At 47.3% G+C, this 22,443-nt stretch overlaps 1 protein-coding gene across 1 annotated transcript; it reads left to right on the plus strand.

Annotated features, from left to right (window-relative positions):
* Positions 1-10,225: 10,225 nt before the first annotated feature.
* SBK2 (SH3 domain binding kinase family, member 2) lies at positions 10,226-19,910 on the plus strand. The gene is made up of 4 exons (XM_009883752.1): positions 10,226-10,285; positions 17,950-18,139; positions 18,883-19,085; positions 19,341-19,910. The coding sequence occupies exons 2-4, from the start codon at positions 17,959-17,961 to the stop codon at positions 19,908-19,910; spliced, it is 954 nt and encodes a 317-aa protein (XP_009882054.1). The 5' UTR covers positions 10,226-10,285; positions 17,950-17,958.
* Positions 19,911-22,443: the final 2,533 nt, after the last annotated feature.

Below are 22,443 nucleotides of genomic sequence, written 5' to 3' on the forward strand. Positions count from 1 at the left end.
GGATGATGGAAGTTAATCCTCAGTAAGACAAAAGCAACTTGGGGAAAAATGGACATCTGGGATTTTTCTGCCTCCCACCCACCCCCTTCTCTTGCTGAGCCCTAGTTTCAGTGCCTCCCCAAATGTACTTGTTCTGCTGGGCTGATGCCAAGTGGTACATGCAAAGAGGGTTGAAGAAGAACACGTCAGGATGTCTTGGCAGAAAGACAAGGAGCTAGAAAGCAATTCAAAGGAGAAGGAAATAAACCAGGAATTAATAAAGTGGGACAAGTTTTAAATATTAATTCCTTCTTCTTGCAGGCAAACTGGGAAATGGTGAGTCTGAAGGAATGAAAAGAGCTGGAATAGAAAGGAAAAGAGAGATGTCTGCACTGTATCATGCTAAACCAGTTGGAGGGAGGTGGGGAGGTGTCAGGAAAAACCTCTGCAGGCTGACGAGGTGGAGAGGGGACCATCCCAAGTCTTGTTGTTTTCCAGCTGGCTCACTGCGAATTGCTGGTGTTTGCTATTCCCATGATATCTCTAATAGCATCTGTCTGATGTACTAATGACAAGATGCTCCATTCACCACTCAAGAGAAGGATTAGGAATCAAATTGCCATTCCAGCTTGTCACTCACCAAGGAATTAAAATCTTCTTTGAACATGGAATTTACTGACCCCACGGGAGAGCCTAAGACTAAGGAAATGATGCTTTAAACATGAGATCACTGAAATAAAATAATGCATTAGCTGGAGAGCTTTCAGCTTTCCAAGCTGTGGCTGAGCGCCACTGGGCAACGTTACACAGAGGCACCTAATTCCTGCTCCAGCCAGATCATCACAAATGCCCTAGCTGTTTCCTCCTCTGAAGGAATAGCAGAGGAATAGCGCAGGGACCTGGATAGTTTTTAAAGAGTTTACGTGGCCAGCAGGGAAGAGGTTTTGATCTGTATCTTTCCTAATGGAGGAAAATATCTGCTTAATGTCATGTTTTTGTCACTGACAGCTGGCTGTGTTCACAAGCCTGGGTCGGTGGCTGTGGAGAAAAGCACTTTGAATTTCATCTGAGCAAAACACTGACGCTGATAGCCACGACTCAAGTGAACCTATATAGATGTGCCCACATGAGAAGACCAGCTTTCTGTAGTGCAAGCCCATGATCTCTGCTAGCTCAGCTGCACCGCAAGGGCTTCAGCAGAAGTGAGCTGGTACTGAACTAAATGTTCACAATGGTAAAGAGCAGCAATGTCACTGTTCTCAGGAAACTAGATGGTTGGGCGATGACACACAGTCACTCTGGGTACTCTGAGTTCCTCCAGAAATTACTGGCATTTGTATTTTCAGAAAGCCTGTGGACAATCCACCCCCCAATTTTTTAAAAAATGTCTTTAGAAGTTTCCAGGAAATAAGATCTTCTAAACATTGAACTGTGGATTCGAGTTCTTACTATTTTGTGTGTTGGTTGTGGGTTTTTTTTTTTTGTTTATTTCGTTGTGCTTTTTTTTTTTTTTAATTATTCTAGGTCTAGTTTCTGTTCATACTACACATAATTCTGTTGTAATAACTCTGAATTTATCTCCTTTGGCATACAAGTGCAATTTGAGCCAAAATGTGCTGCAAATTGAAGCAATTCAGTTGTAGGTGGGGGAGTTACTATGGATTGATGGAGGTACAAAGGAACAAGATGTGACTCAAGGCCAAAACCTCTTTTTCTGTTGCCTGTTCTGCATGGGTTGGATAATACATTTTGGTCTGGCATCTTGGTATGTCCACTCCTATTGGCCAGGCCTACTCAGGATTTTTCCAAACCTGTTCAGTACATCCTTTCACAGCTTTCTGTTTGCACTGCCATATGTCATAATAATAATATGTTACTGCCTCATATGACATGTCTGGTGTTTAGACCTCTAACTTTAAGCACAGTTTTGGGGTCCAGCCAGGAACAACAAGAGCATGAATTTGAGAAGTGCTGAGCACTGTTTGCTGTCTTCACCTCTAGTGTGCACTGTGACTTGCTGGCAGCTTTGATGCTTAGGTTTGGGCTGTCCAACTCAAAGACCCAAAACTACAGAGTTCTTTGAAAAGATAATCTTAATATCTGAGTTTTCTGGTAAGGAAAAAACATTGCAGAAGAACCTTCCATTGCATAATAACACAAACAAGATGACAACCCGAACGTTTCAGGACACAATAGGATGGACATGTTTATTCCGGACATATCCTTTCTGCCTGGTTCTGTGATTAGAAACTGAGGATTAGAAGAGAAAAGCCTCTCCACAAAGTGTGGTAATGATTTACTATGTATGTGAGGTTGCTGAGAACTGGTGGAGCCAGCAGTTATGACAGGATATAAAGCGTAGGTAGATCAGGGCTCATCTGGAGGATAAGTTCCTTTCATCTCTGGAACAGTCCCTGCTAACATCTCAGCACCAGCAGCTCGCTCTGACTCTCTGGTGGGGGAGGACTCTGAACCTCTCACAAGTGAAGCCTCGGTTTTCATGTGGTCACAGAGGCTGACAAAATCTCCTCTCTGGAAGACTTAAAGTGCATCTGAGCTCATCTAGGGATGAAGCACAGCCAAGCATCCTATAACTTGTGTCATGCCTGCAGATCATCCCTCAGAGGGCAGTTCCCTGGATGGCTTATGTAAACTGAAAAATCTCCAAGGACCACAGCAGTAGACAGGTCCTACAGCTCCTACAGGGCAAGATAGCATGAAGGTAAACCCAGGCTAGCAGGGACCAGGGGCTGCCCGAAGACAGCAAGACTGTCCTGCCTCCTTTTTCTTTGGAGACAGAACTGTGGTAGCAGGGCTGTCCGTATTGAAATCCATATCCCACCCCACGTGTCCATCCAGTAATGTCTCATCATGGTAAGGAGGTTGTTCTGCCTGTTTTGATTCTCTCTCCACATTTGCATGTCCGTTCCCTATTCACTTTTTTCCCAAGTCCTCAGCCATCCATATATCTAGGTGTGTACTTAGTGTCATCTCATACCAGAAATGGATCACTGGACCACAGTGACAAGGAAAGCTGAAGCTCAGGCCCTGAGAGTCCCTAGCTGAGAAGGGCTTAGGTTTAACAGATCACTTCTGTGGAAATGAACTTTGAAGCAGCTAAATGAATCTATACAATTAATGCACTTTCCCTTAGTTTAATATCACCCCCTAGCGTCACCTGGGTCCAGTTTCCACATATTATATTTTTCCAGTCAAGTCTTGATTTCTTTCCTCTGCCCCCCAATAGTATCACCTTGCAGGTGCAGCAACAGCCACACCGGCAGCCATGCTTCAAGGAAAGAGACAAGAGAATTCAGCTTTTGAGAGCTCGATTTGCTAAGACATCAGACTTCAGATGTTTCTCCCAGGGGGGTTAGGAAGCTTTAAAGCTCCTTTCATTTATGTCTGTCTGGGAGAGAAGCCTGGGGATACAGTTGCTTCTTCCATATAATATATTTGGACTTCCAAAAAGGCATTGACAGATTCTTCACCAGAAGTTACTAAACGAACTAATTTGCTACAGGGTTGGAGGAAAGTTCCTTTTATGGAAAGAAAGCTGAGTAAAGTATAAGAGGCAAAGGGTAGGGTGCACAGAACACTTCTCAGGGTGAAGAAGAATAAGCTGTGAGGATAGTCCAGGGATTGCTCCTCAGACTATTTGTATTCAGTGTCTTCATGGACGACCTGGAGAAGTGACTGAACTGTGAAATTTCCAAGTTTGAGGATGATACTGACTTGCCTTGGATGGTCAAACACTGTTCTGATAGCAAGGAACTTCAGAAGGATCCCACAAAACTAAGTGGTTGGGCAGAAAAGTTTCAGATGAGCTTCAACATAGATACATGTAAGGTAATATATTTCAGGAAAATAATCTAGCACATTCCTACATGATGGTGAAGTCAAAGCTCAGATCTGCAGCTGCAGATCAGGAAGGAGATCCTGGAGTTGTCATTTATTACCCTATACAATGGGCTTATGCAGCAGCAGCCAAACTAAATGCTGGGCATCATTGGCAGAAGTATTTAAAGTTAGACAGAGGGTGCCATTTTAGCACTATATAAAACCTTCATGCATCCTCATCTTCAGCAGTGGGGGCTGTTCTGGTCTCAAGACAGACATGGTGGAGTCTGAGAAGGCACAGGAAAGGACAACTACAGCAATCGAAGAGATGGAACAGTTACTTTATAAGGAATTATGGAAAAGGCTGCAGCTCTTCAGTTTGGAGACAGGAAGACTGAGAGAAGTTGTAAGTGAGGTTTATAAAATCTTGAAGGTGGTGGATAAGGTGAATGCAGATCTGTCTTTCGCCAAATTCTGCAACATGAAGCTGAGAGCTTCCCTCAGTTACCAGAATTGTTTTCTAACAGGCTGGGCTGCTGCCCACTCCTCTGATGCCATCCCACAGACAATGCACTTGCAGGTGACCCCTGAAGAGAAAGGATAAATCATCCAGCATGCTACTGCTGAGGGCTGGCATCCACTCCTCCTCTCAGAACCCTCTGTCCTGTGAGGTCTCTGTTCCACCCACAAGGCAAACTCCCTCCCATCTTACCTCCTCAACCAGTATGAAAGCTGTCACCCGAGCAGGGAGAGGCTGCAGAGGTGACAGGCTAGCCCAGGATAGACAATCACTCGCCAGCTATTTAAATAGCAGGTATGGGGCTGTTTTGGGAGAAGTGGTTGCAGAGCAGAGCCGTGGAGCTTATTGCCTTGCTAGTTTTGCCTGAGGGGTGCTGCAGCATACTCGTGCCACCACAGCATTTCATTAGTGGAATGAATGAGAACAGCTGAACCAAATCAGAAAAAAACACCGTTTAGTACTATATCCTGGCTGTGGGACCGTCCAGTGGCAAATTCCTTGTGGAAGATATAAGAGCAAGGAAGTATGTAGTAAATCCCCCAACTATTCTCCTAGCCTCTAGCAGTCTGAGACAGATGTTGAATCTTTGTATTTAATTGCTTTTCCTCTGTAGCGTCTCCATCCAGTTATTTTATGAAACCATATAAACATTTATTACCCACGCTCTCCTGAGGCAAGATGTCCATGGCTGAAGGCTTGCTGCATAAGGAAGCCTTGTGTTTATTTTGGACCTAGTTCTTGTGTTTCCTCTTTGGAAGAGACAGTAAGCAGTAATTTATTTTCATCTTATTTATTCCCCTCAAGGTTTTATTATACCTATTTATTATAGCTATTACAGCTTCTCTCCTCTGTCATCTTTTCTTTAGAGAAGAAGGTAGTGTTACAGGCAGCGAGGAACCCATCTCACTGGATATCTTTCAGAGAAAATCAGACAAACCTTTTTTTCCAGGAATGACCTTGGCTGAAGTGGCACTGGGGAGCATGAACTGGCCTCGAGAGGAACCTCCTGGCACCGTGATGCTGCAATGCCCCCGGCCAGCTCCAGAGCCCAGCTGTCTTGTGTGCCCCAAATGTGCACCCACAAGTGCTCCCAGTCCCCTGGCCACCCAGACCTGTCAGAAAGCATTTGCCTTGCCCCAAGGGCACTTGATGGCCCTGACCAGCCTCACTTGGGCCTCCATCTCCAACCTTTGCCCATGGGACCAGGATGAACTCAGCCCTGGGTTTTCAGTCTCTGCCTGAGCTGTATTGCGATCTGTTTCCACCTTTTTCATGGCTCTTTTTGGCCATAGATGCTGTTTGTCTGGACCCTGACACATGGACTGACTTCCTGGCTTGACCTCAGACCTGCCTGGCAATCACCGGACTGCATCTGGCACTGGCTACCACCACTGGGACTGACCCTGACCTGCAGATCAACTTCTCAGGTGGGCCTTGGACCTGCTTTGTCACCACGAACTCGGCTGATGATCTGGACTCTCAGCTGAACCCAACTCCCATCCCTGGGCCTGCCCTGCTCCCACTTTGTGCTCTCACGTTGTGGGACACTGTGGTACAAGCGCTGGCTGGCGAGCCTGTGCCCTGCCAGCCTTGTTATTTCCCTTGTCTTCCGGCTCCCTGTCACTTAGGAGCAGCTGGCCGCTCTTCTCTGCCTTGACAGAAGGAAGCTTTCCCAGCAAAATATGTTGACCCTGCCCGACCACCTAAGTTTCACTCTCCCTTGCTTGGCCTTTTCTCATGCCAAGCTCTGCTGCAAACCTTTCCTCCTCAAGATCTGTCTCCAAGCCATCCAGATCCCCAGCCAACTCAGCCTGCTGTGATGGCACCATCTCACCAGGCTGGGGTGGGTGCTGCAAGGTGAGCTGTTACCCAGACAGTCCCTAGTTGTACCTGTGTATTAGCACCGCCTCTTGCAACCTCTCTGCACCCAATGCATTCAACAACAACATTAAGGGAGGAGGCTGAAATGGGACTGGGCAGGGTGTTTTGAAGCAGATATGGTAGTCAACGGGTGACCAGAGGTCTCAGGTGTGAGGGGCCCTGCTGAAGCTGGGGAGCATGCTTGAGAAGCACCTCTGGGGAGCAGGGCCTGGGCTCAGTGTGAGTGTGTTGTGTTAGCTGGCAAGCGAGGTGGGACATTGTACAGCACTGTCAGGAAGACAGCCAGCAGATTCCTCAGTGATGGGGTAGCACTGAATGACCTCAGAGCACAAATGGTCTGTGCAGCTGGTCAAGTCCTCCGAGCACCCTGCCTGTGCCGAGGAGAGCTCAGGGCCCCAGCTCTCCATCCAGGAGGCAGCCCCCACCCTGTGGCACCCTGCAGATTGGCTTGCTTGCCTGCCTGCTGGGGCTGGAGGGGAGGAAAGTGTTGGCAGAATTATTAATAGCAGAAGAAGTAGGAAAGCAATGGGGAAAGTCAAAGAGCTATTCCCATGCCAGTGTGAGGCACAAAGCTGCTTCTGAAAAGGGCTGAGCAAAATTGAATGCCGGAAATGAAGGGATCATGACTGCTATGAAAAGCTGCTTGTGGTCAGTTCCGATACACACAGACAACCTCAGTATTGCCGTACACTACAATATTAAAAGAGCGGTGCCATTTTAGGTCCTGGTAAAGGAGCTTGATGTTCCTATTTCAGCAGCTTTCTCTCACATATGTCTCTGCTGACAAGCCTCCACACCAGGGCAGTGTCAAAGAGTGCTTTCTTGGGTCCAAATGGGCATCAAATCTTCTATCACCCCAGATGCTGTTGGCGCCTTTGATAGTACAGAGTGAAAACTAAAGAGCCATGTGGGGTTGGGTAACTTTGAAATGGGGCACAGAACTATCCACCCAACTCACCTTCTCTGGAAATCATCAGCATCATTAGCCAGGGATATGGCAGAGAAAGGGTTCACACTAAGGCCAACACTTGAGAAACTGAGTGTCCTGCTAGTGGTATGTTGGAGTAGCCAGAACCCTCAGTGGCTCTTCGGGTACTTGCTGGAGCCTGGTTGATTTCTCTTTGAAGGGGCAGTGTTCCAGTTGGAACCACACATCTGGCATTGTTTGATTTTGAGCACTCACTCATAAGAATTCAACCCTGATCCTGTAGACAGTGTACTTGAAGAACCGCTGCTATTTTGATGGGAGTGAAATGGGCTGTTGTGTGTATGCCAAGGAAGATAGATAAGGGAAGAGAAGGAAGGACTAAAGAAGTGTGGTAGATTCCTTCTTGACGACGTCCCTTCACTACAGCTGCTTTAGTCCAGCTGTTCCTCATGCAGTTGTCACTGCTATGACTTTGTGACACTGGCTGCCATGTCTGGCTCTTGGGCACGTCCACATTCCATTATTTTTCAGTGTGCTGCTTATTCTGAGCCAGGCATGCAAGGGACAGGATATTTACCATACTAAACCCAGCCATAATTCAGAGGAGGAAAAGGATGCATTTTCATAAAGTATTTGTTGTTAGATATCATAGGCCATGCCCAATGCTTGTGTGTGTCACAAAGCATAAGCATACATCTGAAAAGAGCCTTTGCAGTGGGCAATATTAGGCAATCTGAACAGAAGTGCCATTAATACCCACTTGAAATTCCTCCCCTCTTCTACTTTTCCGCTTTCGTTCACCTCCAATGGTTGCCTACAGAGTTTGCCTGAGGGATGTGTAGAGGTCCACAACTGACCTTGACTTATTACTTTTTCCAACATTCTTTGTGGGTCTGCTTATGGCACTGAAGGCAAATTGTTCTGCATGGCTGGAGACAGTGTATCCTCAAGTCCACAGCCTGGGACCAACTTTCCGAAAGACAAAGGCGGTCTAGGTTACATCATATTTCCAGCTCTGCCGGTGTTGACTTTGACCGATATCTTGGTTGCCAGCAGGACAAAATGTGTGCAGCATGGGTGAGATAGGTGTAGGTGTTAAATTACAGAGGTCCTGAAATGCACGAATGCTGACTTCATTAGTTGGACAGCAGGCCCTAGGACCTCCAACAGCTGCTCTGTGCCCAGTCCTCAGGCAGCAGAGAGCAGGGAGTCTCACACACATGTGATACACAGCATGTGACATTTTTCCTGTGTTGTGGGAATGCATTACAAGCCCTGCAGTTGTAGCATCAGATGAAGTGCAGGTAGGGGGCACGCTTTCAGCCAAATTGGTACTCGTTTGTGCACTGCAGGCAAGGCTGTGAAAGAGGTCTCTTCTCCGAGCCAAACCACTCAGCATGTCCCACTCTCAGTAGGAATGGAAAACATAAGATATCTGTCTCTTAAAAAATTAGCTGGAAAATAAGGAAGACTACTGTGTTTTGTTCCTAGATCTGGAAGCAGGTTTGAGTTACTGATTGGAATGGAGGAGAAAGGGACTGGGGAGTCAGGGCACTGGGGCTCCTTTCCCTTGTACCTGTGACTTCAAGCAAATCCCCAGAGATACTTCTCAGTCCAGTTTCTGACTTGTGTTTCAAGTAGAGGTGGCAGTCTCACCCATTCTGTCCCTCAGACCAGATAATACAGGGGCCATGTTCCTGGGGAGCACTGGTTACACTACACCATTTATCCCAGTGCTGAATCCTTGGATATGAGGTAGGTTTCTCCTATACACTCACACTGCCCCCAGCTGGACTGTTCCTGCCTGTAGGGACTTTGCACACTGAAGGCCTTTTCCAAACACTGGAGCATCCTTATAGAATGAGTGTGAAGGGGCAGCCTTGAAAGGCACAAGACCTTTAGGTCGTCAGCACCACAACTTCACTCCTCACCTCTTAACCAGAAGCACAGGGACAGCTGTGAGCCTGACTGTGCTACTCCTCTTGTCCTCTGCTGTGCACCATCTCTGAGTGGCAGCAGACTCACTCTTCACAGGTCTGTGATGGCAGTGCTTATGGTTACGGAGGCAATTGTGCTCTCCTCTACCAGACTGCCTTTCACCTCTGTCCTCTCTCAGTCTTCCTCACCATACTGTGCCCCCAGAGGGAGGGTAAAGGCTCATCAGGTGCTTAAGCCTTGCAGGTCACCTGCATGGCTCCAGCTTTTGGCAACAGGGAGGCCAGTGACACGGGAGTGTCACAGCTGCACACATCACTGCTTCCAATGTACAAATTGATCCACCTCCTTGTAAGCAAACCCCTGTGCTTCATAGCCAAGGTCTAGGACCTGCATGGTGCCAGTGTCCCCAGGGGCTGCTTTCCAAGCTCAAGTGGAAGAGAAGACTCTGGTGCAGGACTATAGTCTGGGTGGGGATACTGAGAACAGGTGAAATGCCTGCAAGTCATTCCAGTTGCCATTAATAGTTTTACCTTCTCTGCAATGCTCTGCAGTACAGCTGTGCATGAGGAGCCTGACCCAGTGGGCCCCATGAAGGGACCTTGGACCAGCTATGGTTTGGGCCTGATCTCTGATGCTCACTGACACAGGCAATTGGGACTGACATGTCTTTGGCCCCTTTGGTGGCCAAGTGCAGGCGCTGGCAGCCCACGTTTGTTCTGAGCCCTGCCATCATGGCTGTACTCTTACTTGGCACGGCTCCAGATCAAGGACCATGCACCAGCCCAGGGACCTGTTTTTCTCCCTCAGCTGTAATGAGAGCCCAAGCTGGAGGGAAGGGCTGAAAAGGGTGGGTCTGCTGAAGGGTCCCTGGGGCTTATGATGCTATGGCTAGAGCAGAAACAACCACCCCACCCTGATCCCTGCAACACCTCCCCCTCTATAAACAGGGCAGATGGATAGCCCTCTTCTTCCCCCTCCACTCCTCCTCTTTTCTACCCTCCCAGAGGTCACCTTCAGCTGGGAGGCAGTGTGCCCCCAAGCACCAGGGACATGGGGAAGAGGCGGAGCGTCACGCTTAGCCCCGTAATGCCTGGCAGCCCCCTCCGGCTGCTCGGCAGAGGCTGAACCCAGCCCAGAGGCTGCAGAGGGAGAAGCGAGGCAGTCCACGGCCGGCCGGCAGTGCTGCACTGCTGGAGAAGGTGAGAGGCTTGGTACGGACAGGGAGGGAGTGTGGGAAGAGAAGTTAGAGCCACAGCAGGATGAAGGAGACTGGACAGGCGCGGAAAAGGGCACCCACCCCTCACAAACTGTATTTTGGAGACTCCGGCGTAGTGTGCCGGCACAACATGGAGTGCACCCATTTCCCACACCTGGTTGATGTTGGGCTCCTTAGGGGGCTTTGCCCTGAAAGTTTGCTTTGTGTCTAGTTGTGCCCTGTGGGATGGTGCTGGGCTGGTTGGCTGGGAGGAGTGGGCGATGTGGCTTGGTCCCTGTGAGATCGTGGCTGATTTTTGCCCAAGAAGTCTGCTGCGCGGAGATTGTGGTATTCTGTTTGCTGGGGAGACGCTCGCGGGGCTTTCTCCGGGGAGGCTGCTGGGTGTTTCTGCCCAAGAAGAGCAATACGCAGTTCTGCTAAGGGGACCGTCATGCGGTTCTCCGCAGTGAGAATACACACTAGCCTGCTGACCAGTTTTAGAAAGAAGCTCATAAATCTATCAGCAATAAGGCCAGAAACAACCACTGTGGTAATCTGTTCTGATCCCTTGCCTGTATTAAATGTGGTTTGCACTAGAGTGGACCTTTTAGGGAAAAAAAAAGCTCCATTCTTAAGTTAAAAGTTCCAGAGATGTAGGCATATTCTTCCATAGTGTTTTTTAAGATTTTTAGGGGAAAATATCCTTCTTTACAAAACCTGTACTGCAGTTGAGGTCTGCAACTGCCTTATTTCGGCTTCAGCTATTGGTTTTATTATAACCTTTTTACTTAATTGGGAGACACCTCTCTAGTGACATTCTAGTACCCACAAAGGTACATACAGATGATAGAGTCACTCCTTTGCTATCTGCTAAGCTAAAAAGACTGCTCCCCTGGAAGTTTCCCCTGTAATTGTCAGCCCTGTTCTCATTCTCAAGGTTCTTTGCTGGTCCTTTTTCAGTCAAACTGTGGATACCAGTGCCGGCTTGCTGAACTGTGGGCTCAATGATATCATTAAAAAGATGTTAAACGTCCAATAACTAATTCTGTTGACCCACCAGCTGGCCTCCGGATGAGTTCAGGAAATTTACCCTAGAAAAACCAGTCTTTCACATCAATATTTTTTTTTTTAACATTCCAAAAAGATCCTAAAAAGTAGATAAAGAAGAATACAAAGCAAAGCAAATGGAAGGAATGCATTTCTAATAAAAATGCAAAATCCACTAGTGCACGATATTCTCAATTGTAGTGCAGAAGTCATTAGCAGGTGGCCAGCTCTTCAGAAATACAGCTTTCCTAACTCAGCTGATTTTCAGAGATTAAATTTCAGACTGTCTCAGGGCATCTGTGTATAGGAACCTCTGCAGAAACTAGAGTTCACTGTAAGAGGCACATCGTCTCAGAACAGATCTCCTCTTTTGTTATCACCTGTCTTAGTCTATGTGAAGCTGAATGGCTATATCTATTTTCTTGTTTACAGTGAAGCATATTTTCTTAATTTAGCATCTGGAAAATGCTAGTTTGCCTCTCACTGCTGATGTTTCCTGTGTCTGATGCTTTTCAGGCATTCTCTTCGGCAGAGTGAGTGCAAAAGTGGAATCCGCAACATCAGTAAACCTTGTACCATTATTCTCTGAGACTTGTATCTGCATCATTAAGATGTGTATCTATATCACTGCAGATTATTTCTAGTGCAATTCTCTATCATTCTACATATTAAGGCCTGCAAAGGAAGTGAGCCTATACCAGATCTACATTTCTGGGTTCCCACAGTGCCCATTTTATCTACAAAGCAGCATGAAGAACTTAGATTTGTCTGATTAATATGACATTTCATATTTTTTTTTCTGTCACTCAATGCCAGACTAAACTCCTGACTTCTTTGGTCATTTGAAACACTTTTGTATGTGTGTATGTGCCTGCCCTAGTTTTATCAAGCAATGCATTACCTACTCAAACCCACTTTGTGTCATTTGCAAACATTTTCTGGATGATTTCAGTGCTTTCTTCTAGATCAGGGACAAAAGTAAAAGTATAATAACAGAGTCAGGATTTAACAAAATTAGTTTTGTAGGGTGAGGACACCAATAAAATACAATAATTTTCACTATATTGGGCTCATTTTTAAATCCATTAAAAATGTGTGGATTATTGATTTTGACCCATGCCAGGGTGAATTTGTACAGATAGCTTTCAGGGAACAACCAGTGAATGGGATGTTTCTGTAAGGTGCTGTACAAACCAATAGCAGGCTGAGAACTGCTCTGAACTCCCACCAACGATTTAGAGGTTGATGGGAACCCCCCGCAGGTAGGGTCCTTACACAGCCCCTAGGCAGAAAGGAATGCAGTGATTTGATAACAACAGAGACACCACGTGACCTGAATTACTTGATACAGTAAGTAAATGTGAGCAAAATGTGCTTTATTAAAGGTCGGACAAAAGTATTTAGGTAGAAACAAGGCAGGCAACACCCAGAAAGGGATGTGAAGAGGAAGTGGAGTTTTTCCCCCCAAACCCCCTAGTAATTTGGAAAAACTCTGGAGTCATAATGGATGCATAAGGTAGTGCAGCTTCTCAGGTGGTGTTCCGGCAAAAAGAGATCTTGGGGCCACAGCATGAGGCAGAGGGTAATTCTAACTGAATGCATCACAGGAGGCATTCCCCCAGGAGCAGCCAGTGGTTTAACATGGGGGGCAGAAAAAATGGTGAGGCTTCAGAAAAGAGCCATAAAATGGATCTGAGAGCTGGGAAATGGGCCTTGATTTGAGAACTGGACAGAAGGTTCTTTGAAGGCATTTAACCAATATGAAGACTGAGAGGTGTCTTCAGAGAGCATGAAGATGTTTACTCAAACTTCAGAATGTGACTACGATTTCTGTAAGCATCCTATCTGCTTTTAAACTATCTGATGTGGGAACTGCAGAAGCACAGTGTGCCAAACTGTTTGTGAAGCCTAAGTAAAGCATTGGTTAAATACATAGCCTGAGTTTTAGGCTGTACCCTGCTATTTTTACTAAATCTAAGTAGTTTAAAATATGTTCTCATAGGCTGTGGTTGTACCCCTGACCACAGTGCATATAAACCCTGTAAGAGTCAGGAGAAATGTAACTGGCACTAAAAACCTTTTTTCTCTAGCTGAGAAACTTCAGCAGCAGGTTAGGTACATTTGGATTAGGATACTGTATAAATACGTAGCAGCAAGAATGCTAACACTGACTTGTATAGTTGACCTAAGTTTGTCTTTGGATCAAGCCTGAATGACTTTTTGTAAGAGGTGCCCCAAATGTTGTTGGTTATTTGGTTTGGGTTAAAGCTCCATAGAAGGTCAAACAAGAAAATGGACCCTACATGCCATATGTTCAAGGCCATTTTTAATGGAGCATCTTTGATATGAGGAGAGGCTGAAACAGCTGAAATTCTTCAGCTTGGAAAAGAGAAGGCTCGGATGGGATGTTATTGATGTATATAAATGCCTGATGAGAAAGAATGAAGAAAAGGGAGCCATACTCTTGTTGGTAGTGCTCATTGACAGAACAAGAGGCAATGTGCACAAATTAAAACACAAGGAATTCCATCTAAACACAAGAAAACACCTTTTTTGGGGTTGTTTCATTTTGTTTTGTTTTCACTGTGAGGGTGGTCAAACAGCGTGATAGGTTGCCTAGAGAGGTTGTGGAGTCTCCATCTGTGTATTAAAAACCTGACTGGACACCTTCCTAGATAACCTGCTTCAGCTGCTGCTGCTTGAGCAGGGAAATTGTATTAGACAATCTCAAGAAGTGCCTTCTAGCCTAAACACCTCTGTGATTCTGTCATCACAGCACTGTCTCTGTTATACAGAGATTACACTGTCTTTGGCTCTTGACACGTATGAAGTTCTTTTCTGGACCAAGCATAGTACACATTTTGGTTGAAGAACCAGAATAATGCTACCTAGACTAAGACACTGTATCTCCATAGGCTAGCTCCTCCTCAGCTCCTCAGGAAGCTGGGAAGCATCTCCCAATAGTGGAAAAGATGTGAATTTCTTGCTGCTGTAATTAGAGACTCTTTTGGGGAATTAGGGTTTCTCACACGTCGACAGTCTAGAAACAGGACCTCCAGCAGGGATGAAGCACAGGAAGGATAGCGGAGGAAAGAATAGTTTTGAAAAGGACACTGCCTGCTGCCTTCAATGCAGCACAGCCAAATGGTGAGTGCATCCTCGCCAGGGCCCTCGTGGCCTCGTCTCCAGTGCTTGTCATTCTGCAAAGGCCAAATGGCACTCTAGAAGGTAACAGAGGTAGGTGCAGAGCACCCAGGCACACTCTACTCAGTGGTGACCCAAATTTGGCCCTCACTCAACTTCCTTGGTAATAGCAGTGGTATCTCAGCGAAACACCTGACAAGTTTGGCTGTTTCCTGAAGTATGGGCTGCCCTGTAATCAATTTCCTCAAGGGCTGCAAGGGCCAAAGCCTGCAAACTGTTCTGAAGTGACTGCCACTGGGCCTTCCTTCATATGGAGCCCTGACTAGACCCATAGAATTGCCACTGTCCCTCAAGACACTCTACCCATACCCTCTGGCCTATCTGTTTTTCCAAGCTGGCTATTTTACTTTGAGGCTTTACTCTGCACCCAGACAATTTGCTCTCCCATGCTAGTGGGGCCACGCACAGAAGTAAGGATCCTTAGGATCCTTGCCACCTATATTGCAGTTTGCTTGAAATGAGGAGTGGAAGGACACAAGAGTTTGCTGGATTTTTTTAATTGCAAAAGCTTATTGACTGAAATGTTTTGACTCATAAAGCTGAGAGCCAAGAATATATGGAGAGGCATATCCTCCCGTTCACAGAAGCAAGTTTTCACAGTTAATAGGAGAGAAGTAACAAATTCTATAAAAAATAGAATAGGTGAATCATATAATAATTAATTCAATACAAATAAACCCAGATTAATTAATAGATATTTGAAAATAATATCATTATTAAATAATACATTAAATGGATGCAGAAAGAAGATTCTAACCTTTGGGTTAGATAGCACTAACAGGTGGCCAGCCTACAAGGGAAGAAATTTTATCTAACTCAGCTTTGAGAAATTAAGTTATCTGAGAAGATGATGAACTATTTGCTGACAAGAACTTGTATACGACCATGAATTTGATATAGGACAAACTCTGTCTTACAGATGAGATCTTCTGATATTTTTTCACAAATATAAATCTAATGTCTTCTGCACAAGACAAGCAGACCTCTCTTCTGCTGCTCCACTCCCTGTTTAGTGTGGCTTTAGCCTATCTAATAGCAAGGGGAGGTCTATGACTTTCAAAGGTCAATTACATTTTAAGTATATTCTCTATATTCCTATCTAGGACTCTTTAAAAGGCTTTTTCAGCTATTCATTTTAACATCTAAATGTGGCAACACCAGTTTGGAAATGTCAGTGGCAGAGCAGGTCTGTTTGTGGGTTCTGTGATGCCCTTGCTGTGTGGGATTTCATAAGCTGTGCTGGCTGGGCAGCAAAGTGGGGGACATCAAAGCAAAATCTCTAAAATACTTTCCAGGCCATCTTTCCCTGTGAGTTTCTCCCCAGCCTTCCATTCATCCCCTCCCATGCATGCACTTGTTCATTGTTGAACTCCCTACGAACTGTACTAACTTTGACTGCTGTTGTCTCTCACACCAAGCCAAAGCCTTTGCAGAAAAGTAGGGCCAATTACTTGATACTTTTGAATTAAGTAAGATTTAGCAATGCAGTCTAGGAGAGAAGGGAGAGGAAAAGAATGGGAACTCTCCCACAAGTAGTCCCAGCCTCCTGTACAAATCCAGCCTCTTTGTAGTTTTCCGAAGTTTAAATAATTCTGTTGCTAAATTACCAGATTCTTAAGAATGATCAGACTTAACAGCAGTGGGGGCTGGAAGTTGAAGGAACTGTAATAAGCTCTGGTCACAGATAGAACAATATAAAAACTAAGGGAAAAGGCTTTATTCTTTCCGCTCCCACTCATATTACCTGGATGCTATCTTCCTTTTTAGCAATGCGGGGTCCTATTCCCTCCCCAAAAAGGCATCAGGTGAGTCAGAATGTTTCATGGCAAGATATCCTGAGATTGTAGTTGCAGAGGTGAGCCACTGGTTTTACACTGGAGGTCTGTCCTGCTGCACACTATTTAAGACATCTAAGAATGCTGCAATTCTCAGGCTCTTGGGTTGCATCCTGGGCTGCATTAGGCAAAGTGTTACCAGCAGGTTGGGTGAGGTGACCCTTCCTCTCTACTCAGCAGTAGTGAGGCCACATCTGGAGTAGTGGGTCCAGTTCTGGGCTCCTCAGCAGAAGACAGATGTGGACATACTGGAATGAATCCAGACCGTAAAGATGATTAAGATATTGGAGCACCTCTCATATGAGGAGAGGCAAAGAGAACTGGCACTTGTTTAGCCTCAAGAGGAGAAGGCTGCAGGGGAACATCTTATTGATGTGTATAAATACCTGTAAATAAACCCCACAGCCATAGTCATCTTAGTGATACTGAGTGGCAAGACAAGGCGGTGGGCCTGAAACACAGAATTTCTATTTAAGCATAAGAAAAAACTTTTTTACCATAAAGGTAATCAAACACTGGAACGAGTTGCCCAGAGAATTTGTGGAGTCTCCATCCTTGGAGATATTAAAAACCGAACTGGACACAGTCCTGAGCAACATGCTCTAGTTAACCTCCCTCTGAGGAGGAGGTTGCACTAGGTGATCTCCACAGGTACCTTCTGACCTCAACCATCCTGTGACTCATTCTGTGAGCTTGGTCCAGGAGGGGCTCCCAAGCCTGGGGTGCCTGTGTTCAGAGCACAGGGGTGTAGCCAGGGGGAGAATGCTGCCACAGGTGCCTTAAAATGCTGCCTTGTAGCTGGCTGGGGGGACTGAAAAAGTATTTCTCTGAAACGCGTCTGAAGCAGCTGGCTGTGGCTCAAAATACCGTTGATATCCGAGCTTCCTTCCTGCATAAGTTTTTGCACAGTTGAGTGACTTTGGGTCAGAAATGTCAGCAGGCATGAGAGGTGCTGAGCTCCCTTTGGCTTGCTCAGAGCACACTGTGTCTAACTAGTAAACCCTTTTTTGTCATGGGCTATCTGTGCCTCTGCCTAAGGGGCAAGTCTGTCTCTGCTGTTACCTCAAGGACTTTCTTCAATAAGCAGTAGCGGTAGGTTTCTGAGTAGAGAGACACAGTCTTGCCGCAGTAGGCTAAGGAGAGCAAGAGAACTGGGTCACACTTGATAATCTGGGACTCAGTTAATGTTTTGCTCTTTGCCTAACACCTGGAAGATTAGAATAAGAGGAGGCCTGGAAGGCCAGACTCTAGTACAGCTGACACAGAACGGTGATCCAAGTCTTTGAAATGTGAGGGCCTAGGACTACAGTTAGGGAGAGTCCAGCATCTGTTTGTAGGCCAGAAAGGATTAGAGGGCTAAAGGAGGTTCTTTTCAATACAGGGACCTTTTATATGATGAGGGACTTTGCCCAGAGGTATACTGTATAAAATCACAAGCTCAACTCCAGCACAGCTGCGAGAGTGCTCAGGCTCCAAGTGGCAGAAATATCCCCTGCCATGGCATGGTTTGTGTGATGTGTCCAATCTGGTTTTCTCTGTGCATGTTGTGATGTTCCTGACTTGGGCTGTGGTGTTTCTGCAGCACTCAGCAATGGCCGAGAGCTCAGCTGCAGCAGCAGCAAGGACAGCGGCACCAACCAAGCTAGATGAGCTCCTGGAGATCACAGCTCAGAGCCTGGTGCGCACCGAGGTGGCTGAGCACTATGAGGTTATTCGAGAGCTGGGCAGGGGCAAGTATGGCCACGTGATGCTAGTGACCCACAGGCAGAGAGGTAAGGAAATGACTGCACCCTATGAGCTACTGTGCCTTGCCTCCTTTCCACTCCCCAGAGCACTGGGTGGGCTGGTGCCTCCTTGGGACCAGGCACCAGGCACGGTGTGAGGACCAGCAAGACAGGGACCTCCCCAGCCAGGGGCCATCCCATTGCACACAGCCAGGGAGCAGGTGATGCCAGGAGGCATGCCAGAACGTCAGGCATGATTATAGTGATGAGGCAGGTCCAAAGTCAAGCCAGGAAGTCAACCCACAAGTCAGGATCAATAGGGTTCATGGCTAGGCACCAGCATGGATGTGATATAGTTAGAAACCAGCGCTCCCACCACACAGGTCAGGCAGGGAGTGAAGCCCCAAACTTGAGCTTCAATGGTGCCCTAAGGCCCATGGACAGAGGGTGTGAGTGGAGGTCCTAGGTGGGGTTGGACAAGGCTGCTAAGGACTATGAGTGCCTACAGGGTCCTGACACTAGTCTTCCCCAGTAGTCCCAGCTCAGACTGATGGGCCCACATAGCCCGAATTTCCCTTGCTTTGCCCAGTGCTCCTGTGCATGTACAGACTGGCTCAAAATTCACAACAGTGGCAGTGCCTGCTCCCAGATCTGGTGTCCACAGGATATATCCACATAAAACTTTGGGTGAGAGACCTCCCTGTGGCTGTGAGTGTCTGCTCAGGGCCCTCTCTGTCTGGCCTTGGTGTGAGTGACTCTCAGAGGACTCTAACCCACTCTCCCATTCCCAGGGACTCCTATGGCTCTCAAGCTGCTACCCAAAGCCAGTACCAAGCTACACACCTTCCTGTATGAGTATTGCGTGGCGCTCTCCCTCGCCACCCACCCTGCCATCATTGGCATGTTTGGAATTGCCATTGAGTCCAGCCAGTACTATGGCTTCCTCTATGAACCAGCACTGCACAAAGACCTCATCTCTATCATCAAACCCCGGGTGAGTGCTGCTACAGTGGAGACTGGGACTGTAGCCTTTGGCCCTTGTGCAGGCTGGCTGGATCAGAGGGAGGGAGATAAAGGCAATGGGGCTGTGGGTTTCTCTGGGGTCTACAGCGCTGAAGCAGCTTCAGGCTTGCAAGACCAGAAATGCAAAGGTCTTTCCTGGTGCAGAGCACGCAGGTGAGAGCCCCGCTGGCAGGGCTGCCAAGGTGCCCTGTGTGTACCGTAACCACCTGTCCCTCTCCCTGTGCAGGACGGGATCCCTGAGCCCGCCGCTAAGCAGTGTGCCACGCAGCTCGTGAGTGCCCTGGAGTTCATCCACAGCCGAGGGCTGGTGTACCGTGATGTCAAGCCTGAGAACGTGCTGCTTTTCGATCCCGAGTGTCGGCGCATCAAGCTGACTGACTTCGGGCTTACGCGGCCCAAGGGTACCAAGCTCAAGCTGGTGGCTGGGGTAATCCCCTACACCGCCCCAGAGCTGAGCAACACCGCTGATGCCCAGGGGGTGCCCATCGACACCAGCTTGGATGCCTGGGCCTTCGGTGTGCTGCTTTTCTGCCTGCTGACTGGCTACTTCCCCTGGGAGCAGAGCCTGCCAGATGACCCTTTCTTTGAGGACTTCATGCTGTGGCAGGAGACGGGCCTGGAGGAGAACCTGCCCCGCCACTGGAAACGCCTGACAGCCGAGGCTGCCCTGATGCTGCGGAGCCTGCTGGCTCTAGATCCCGCCAAGCGTGGCCCTGTCAGTGGGGCGCTGCGCTACGTCGATTGCCCTTGGCGGCTGGAGGACAAGAGCAGCGAGGAGGCTGCAGTGAAGCCTTAGAGCCCGCTCCCCGTGGTGGGGAGGGAAGGCGGGTCTCACCTTGCAAGGGACTTTGGGGTCTGGGGCACCATGGTGGCCCAGGTGTGAGAGGCCATGGTGACCTGGAGAGCAACTTCTCTGCAGCACTGTCCCTGCCACCACGGAGCCAGGCTCCTTCCCCAGCTGATGGTCCTCACCCCATGGCTCAATGCTGCCCAGTGCCACCTCTGTGTGCTTTCCTGGGGCTTGAAAACATCTCCTGTCTCTTGGAAATGATTGTGCATGTGTTATGCACCCACTCCCTTCCTGCTACAGGGACTCCAGGGTGTTTTCTAGGGGCTGCAGCACCTGCCTTGTCTCAAAATAGAGCAAAATATGTACTTTTGTGTTTCTGTATGTGGCTCTTTTTCCCTTATAATAAAATGGCCGTGGGAGCCTGCTTGCTGTGGGAGAGCAGGGGTGTGACAGAGCCTGTGGCCATCTCAGGACAACAGGTGCAAGGCAGGGGCCACCCCTGGATTCAGCCTGGGCTTCCACAAGGACCCTTGAAGAGTGGCTTCAGGCCGGTGGGGTGGAGGTGCTGAGAAGACTCCAGTGTGTGGCTGCGGATGTTACCTGGGAACTGATGATGGCAGTTAGAAGGTGGTGGGACCAATGGAGGTGGGGTGTTGGAGAAAGCCACAGGGAATCACATGTTATAACCTGCCCACTGCCATGCATTTCTTCCCATTTCCTTGTGTTCAGGACCAGGTGATTGATGGGCTTTTCTGTGCTGAGGGTTGATAGCAGCAGGAGTCTCTTTGTCAGTTTGCACAAGTGTTCCCTTTTAGTTCCCGGCACTCAGGAAAATGGCTTTCTGCAAACGCTAACAGCACTGCTGAAGCACAATTCACCTCTCCCTCCTTGAGTGGCTTAAGTGCAAGTGGAAAGGTGAGCTCACTGCCACAAATGTCCACATGTAAGATTCAGGTGAGAAGACAGTAGCAGTGTGAGGGCAGTTGGCCTGCGTGTCACTGGGAAAGGCTGACAGAGGAGTTATAACCACAGGTTACATAAATTTGTCAATACGAATAACTCGGCAAAATTCCCCTAGTGATACCTCCTAGCAGTCCTACACCATTGCCTTGCTCTCAGTCATCCTCTTCCAGACTGACTGTGCCCTCCTCATAGAGTCAGTCCCTCTCTGTATGAGCCTCCACCACCACTTCTTCTCTGCTCCTGTTCTCCTGAATCCTTCAGTCTCAAGGAACTGTTTCCAAGACTATCCAACACCAGCCCAAGCACACCTCCTCCTTTGTATTGCCTTCAGGTCCTAAAAGAATGTCCTTCACGCTCTTTTAGATGCCTGGTTACCCCTCTAGGAGACGTTCTCCCATTTCCTATTACCACTTTAACTCTTCCCCAGCAATACACCTCTCCTAATCCCCCAATGTACTTCTAAGTGCACATTTTAATCCTGGAAAGAGGTAGCAAGGAGAGAATTAGGGGTTAGAAGCTCTTCTTACTTTGCTACCTCTTTCCAGTCCCCAGGATTATGCTGTTGGTAATCCCTTCCAGCTCTTAGCCTGACCCTATTGCTGGAAACATCCCCAGCTGAGTTTCCATTCTCAGTGGCTTTGTAACTTCCAAAAATACACAGTTGAAGCACCACACTTTCTAGCATCCCAGCTTTTCTTTCACCTCAGATGCTTTCCTGCACACACTCTTTTGTAGCTCCTCAACCTCCAGCTCTCTTTTTCCAGCTTCTTCTCATCCACTAACATTTTACCATTACTTACCTTCCCCACTAACGTTCCCTTTCTACTACCCATCACCTGGTAAACACCTTTCGCTCATTCCTTTCTCAGCAACGTCACCTCCATACTGCTCTGTTGCACTTTTCCTGCTCTGTATATCGCTTATCCCTTGTGTCTTCCCTCCAACTCCCCAACCTACCTTATCAACAACATCATTCTCACCCTCTTCAAGGTACAGTTTTCTTCTGTCCACTTCCATCTCTTAGAATTTTTCATTGCCCAAAAATGTAATAAATGCTGCTCAACTCTGGCCCTCTGAGATTTGGCTTTAATTACTCTTTTTTTACTGTAGAAATAGCAGAGGAGTGTTAAGGTCCCAACACAGTTCCTGTATTTAAAGCGGAGAAGCCAGAAGACCAGTGGATCTGTAGGCTGGGTAGCTGATAACTATCCAGTGAAAAATAATGGAAAATCTGATACAGGTGCTTGCTAATAGAGAATTACAGAACTGGAACGCTGCATTTTGGAAAGCGACACCGGCATTCTATTTGATAATAAGGTTGTGTTTGATAAAGTAAATTCATAGTGTTATGGTACACTATTTTTGTGAGGCATGGCCTATTGATATCAAGGAAATTACAGTATGCTGTATTGATTAAGGAGAAGTACTAGGCAAAGTCAATAAAGCATACATTAAGTGAATTGAGGACTTTCAATGGTCAGAAGAAATAATTGTCAATTGGGAATGCTCTTTGGTTATTTTAGTTGGTTTTTGCAGGGATCAGTAGTTGAATGAAAACTGGTCAACTTTTCCATCC

The sequence above is a fragment of the Charadrius vociferus genome, unplaced genomic scaffold, assembly GCF_000708025.1.
Source record: "Charadrius vociferus isolate BGI_N301 unplaced genomic scaffold, ASM70802v2 scaffold103, whole genome shotgun sequence".
NCBI lineage: Eukaryota > Metazoa > Chordata > Aves > Charadriiformes > Charadriidae > Charadrius > Charadrius vociferus.

What these genes read in the sequence shown, in the direction of transcription:
- SBK2 (XM_009883752.1), top strand. Translation starts at nt 17,959, where the DNA reads ATGGCCGAGAGCTCAGCTGCAGCAGCAGCAAGGACAGCGGCACCAACC. An exon ending in AGTGACCCACAGGCAGAGAG is followed by an intron (nt 18,140 to 18,882) that starts GTAAGGAAATGA and finishes TCCCATTCCCAG; the next exon opens with GGACTCCTATGGCTCTCAAG. An exon ending in TCTCTATCATCAAACCCCGG is followed by an intron (nt 19,086 to 19,340) that starts GTGAGTGCTGCT and finishes CTCCCTGTGCAG; the next exon opens with GACGGGATCCCTGAGCCCGC.